At 34.7% G+C, this 4,226-nt stretch overlaps 1 protein-coding gene across 1 annotated transcript; it reads right to left on the bottom strand.

Moving 5' to 3' along the window:
- Nucleotides 1-1,206: 1,206 nt before the first annotated feature.
- Nucleotides 1,207-3,045, bottom strand: LOC131637845 (pectinesterase 2-like). The gene is made up of 2 exons (XM_058908417.1): nt 2,126-3,045; nt 1,207-1,921 (listed from the first exon to the last, which is right to left on the bottom strand). The coding sequence occupies exons 1-2, from the start codon at nt 2,979-2,981 to the stop codon at nt 1,233-1,235; spliced, it is 1,545 nt and encodes a 514-aa protein (XP_058764400.1). The 5' UTR covers nt 2,982-3,045; the 3' UTR covers nt 1,207-1,232.
- Nucleotides 3,046-4,226: the final 1,181 nt, after the last annotated feature.

The raw sequence follows: 4,226 nt of genomic DNA, 5'->3' as shown, positions 1-4,226 counted from the left end.
ATGTGCGTGCAGCAGCTCCCATGGAGGAGGCGAGGAGGCAGGGAATCCGTAACAATTGGGGGGCAGCGGTTCCTTCGAAATTAAAGATATTCGGTTGGAGGCTTCTACAAGATAGATTGTCGACTAGAAAGCAGTTACATCGAAGAGGTATTGTTACACAGACCCAGGATACTCTGTGCGTGTTGTGCCATTTAGAGGTGGAGGATTTAGGCCACTTGTTTCTCCACTGCATTAGTTTACACAGGTTTTGGAGAAGAATCTACTCATGGTTGGATTTAGATATGCCTGCAGTGGAGGATTGCAGTAGGCATTTTCTGCGTTTCGTGTCTGCTTTGTCAGGAAGAATGTCAAGTAAAAGGACAGGAGCTTTGTGGCTTACTATCTGCTGGTGTATTTGGAAGCTCAGGAATGGTTTAATATTCAATGGTGCTGTCTTTGATGTAGAGGAGCTCTTCTTTAGGATTTTGTGGCATTCTTGGTGGTGGCTAGCAATAGGAGCTCTTGATAGAATATCTTGTACTTTTTATGAGTGGTTTAAAAATCCACATTTGTGTAGCTAAACTGGTTCTGTAGAGTTTCTATATATTTCTCTCTTGTAAGGGTTAGAGTACCCCTAGTACTCTCTCTTTCTTCTAATACAAGAGTTGCTTATAAAAAAATAAAAAAAAAAAAGCAACCCTCTCAAAATATATATAGCTCCCACATTTTTTATTATTTAAATAATCAACAACATCATGACCTTATAGCTTTGAATTCAACTCATGTTTGTGTACTCCTCACACAACTGAAAGCCTCTAATAAATTGAAGAGTTCTATTTTTTTCTTTTCGTATAATCAAACTTTTCTATAACTATGATAATACCTAAGCTAACTGAAATCACCATATCATCTCGAAAGCTGAATTTATGTTTAGTGAAATCAATATATTTAGCAAGTTAACATTTTATTTTCATCATCAAATCAAAAGATATAAATAGAACCAATAACTAACAAATAAGAACATAAACAACAAGCTTTTCACTATATAGTTCATTACAGAACTTTACATGTCTTCATACTATTACAGAATTTGTATTTTCATTACAAACCTAAAATAAAATAATTAAATAAAAAATGAATAAACAATAGACAAAATACATTTAACAATTACAAAAAAAGAATATAAAATATTGGAAGAAAAATAAAACAATCAACAAATAAATCAATAAATGGGAGTAAGTAGTTCTACTCAATTAAAGAGTAGCTGTGTAAGGCACTTTGGTAGCAGGTAACCATGAGTTTCCAGCAATGAAATTCGAAACAGTGAATTTCGATGCTTCAGAAGCACTAGCCATCACATGATACCCTTGCCATTTCACACGGTTTCTTGTAGAAGAACCAAGACCAGTGTTCATGTACTCACCATAGTATAAAGTCTTTAATGCAAAATCACCACTCCATTCCAACCAACCAGCTGGATGAATCAAACTATCAAGAGAACTCTTCATAAAAACTGTCCTAGAGTATTGCTTCCATGGTCTTCCAAGATAAGTCTTAACCGAACCTTGAACAGGTTTCAAATCCGAAGCAGCGGTAACCCTAGAATTATGAATAGAAATACCAGTGTTTTGATTTGGATCCATTCTACCTTGTGCTGTAATTGTGTTCACTTTGTTTGGAGGGTTTCTTGCAAATATGTTACAGTTTTGGAAAACTGCAGCAGCATTACCGAATATGAAGTCGACTGTACCGTAAATGTTACATTCTTTGTAGAATTGTCTGTCTGAATGTACATATAGTGTGTCTTGATAACCTTCAAAACTACATCTATAAAATACAGACAAGTCTGATCCAGAACGAAGCGCGACAGCTTGATGGTTACTTGCACCAGCAGTGTTCCTAAATGTTATATCTTGACCAATAAATCCATCCCCAACAACAGCTGCAAAAATGTGTAATATTAGTTAGGTTTCTAAAGTTTAACATTAAGTTGGTGATAAGATAAGGAGCACAGACACATACACACAGATATCAAACACTGACATGTTGAACCAGTAATCACATGTGTTGGTGTCGGACAGTGACACACGTCAGACATCAGACACCAGACTATGTACTAAAGGTGGTTATAATTATAAGTACTTACCAACTGTGGCTGAACGAAAAGTCGTGGTTCCTCCTCCGGCACTTTTGCTACCAGTGATTATAGTTTTTCCAATACCATCTCCTACCAGCATGATGTTCTTTGCTTTGATTTCAACTTGTTCATTGTAAACACCAGCCTTGACATGTATAACATACCTACCTTTGTTATTCTTTGGTGCAGCGTTTACGGCTGCACTAACTGTTGTGTACTTTCCTGATCCATCTTTTGCCACTATTGCATTAGGCTGAGAAGATGAAGATGATTGTAACAACTTTCTATCACCAGGTCTAACCCATGTTGGGAAGCCATTTTTGTAGCTAGGTTCTTGATATTGAACTTTGTTAAGAGCCAAAGTATTGCTTAGCAATTTAGTAACATTGTTGGACATGAGAGGAAGAACATAGTCTTGAACACCAAGCTCATAGAATCCAGATTTACATGTGTCAAGGTTTGTGAGAGCAGTGCTTAGCCATGTTTGAGCATCAACTTGAGAACATTTAGTTTTAGTGTCTAGGGTTTTGTTGAGTTTAAGGATGGTTTGTTGGTATAGGTCAACACAATCAGCCCATGCAGATATTTCACGTGGGTTGGTGCATTTGGAGCGTAAGGAAAGAGTGTTTGCATGGGCTTTGAGTGCTCTTTGTTGAACAAGTTGTAATGAAAGTTTGAAGAAATCGGATTTTTGTTGGATGAGTTTGTGTTGGTAAGAAGGGTTATTGTTCAAGAAATATTCACAGGGTTGAGGGTTAGGAGTTTGGTTACACCATAGTTTAAGTTCATTTGTGGAATATGAGGAAACAAAAGAAGCAAGTAGAAATGGAACCAAAAGTGTTAGAAGCAAACGAATAGCTATCATGGTTAATTTGTATAATATTTAGAACTGTTTTGATAATATTGGATAGTGAAAAGTGAAAGATGAAGATGAGATATAAGAGAGAAGAGTGTTTTTGATATATTGAAATGGAATTGGAATGTGTTTCATGGGCTAATATATTGTCTTTATATAGAGGGAAAAAAAAGTGTAGGAAGGGGTATTGTTGGAATTAAAAATAGTGTAGCCGTCAACCACTACTATTCACATTTTCGATGGATTTTTGCTTTTGTTTTCCTTATTTGAATATGTATGTATATGCTAGCTTTTTAATGTTTAGTTTTGTTAACAGTGAACATCTAAGTTTTTTAGCAATATTGTTGTGATAGATAGAAAATGATTCATGCATAACTTTTGACTTTAAAATCTACGTACTTATATTATTTGACTTTACTAGTTGTAGCAATATTATAGCAACCAAATAAAACGCGTTAATATAATATTCTTATTCAGAACATGACGTGTATATTTTGGAGACTGTGGCTAATTGTATTGGACTTGATTGTCAACGAACAAGAAGGATAAAGCACATAGGTTGAACTTTTTGAATGAAAGACCGGATAAGTTTCCGACAGGTTTCCTTAGGCTCATTGAGAATAACTAGATTATTTGTTAACCATCTAAATAATCTTGTTTTCTTTATTTATCAAAGAGTGGAGTAGATTCTGAATATTGCTCATAGAGCTATCAAATGGATTGATTAACTTAGATTTGTTTGGCCCATCATGTGTATTATGGATATCGAATGACTTTCAATATCTTAATATTTTTTTAAAATTTATTTGATATTACGATGTTCTATATCATAAATATTTTTTTGAGTGAACATTGTCTCATTTTACAAAAGAAAATAAAATTTTGCCAAATATTTATTTTTGATATGATGGAAGAGTTTTTTAAAGAAAATTTCTTTACCCACCTTCCTATGGGGGTCACCCCCAGCGAAATTCCCAACTTACCCTTGCTTCAGAGATTCATCTCCGAAGTTTTTTTTTAAAATTTTTTTTTATGTTTCGGAAATGCATTTCCGAAATGCATCAAAATTCATTTATTTTTTACAATCAGGTAAGAAATGTGGACACATGTGCCTACGTAAGCCTTCTAAGACGGTTACCTTCTAAGAAATGTGGTAACACTTTCCTACTTAAAAGCCTATGTAACGAAAATTGGGAAGCTCCACAGCCACGCCCTATTTAAAAGAATAAAAAACCTTTTGAAATTTCGAAGTTC

Source organism: Vicia villosa, unplaced genomic scaffold, assembly GCF_029867415.1.
Source record: "Vicia villosa cultivar HV-30 ecotype Madison, WI unplaced genomic scaffold, Vvil1.0 ctg.002098F_1_1, whole genome shotgun sequence".
In the NCBI taxonomy this organism is placed as follows: Eukaryota; Viridiplantae; Streptophyta; class Magnoliopsida; order Fabales; family Fabaceae; genus Vicia; species Vicia villosa.
Note: the sequence above shows the minus strand (reverse complement) of the source record. Positions and strands in the feature narration are given on the sequence as shown.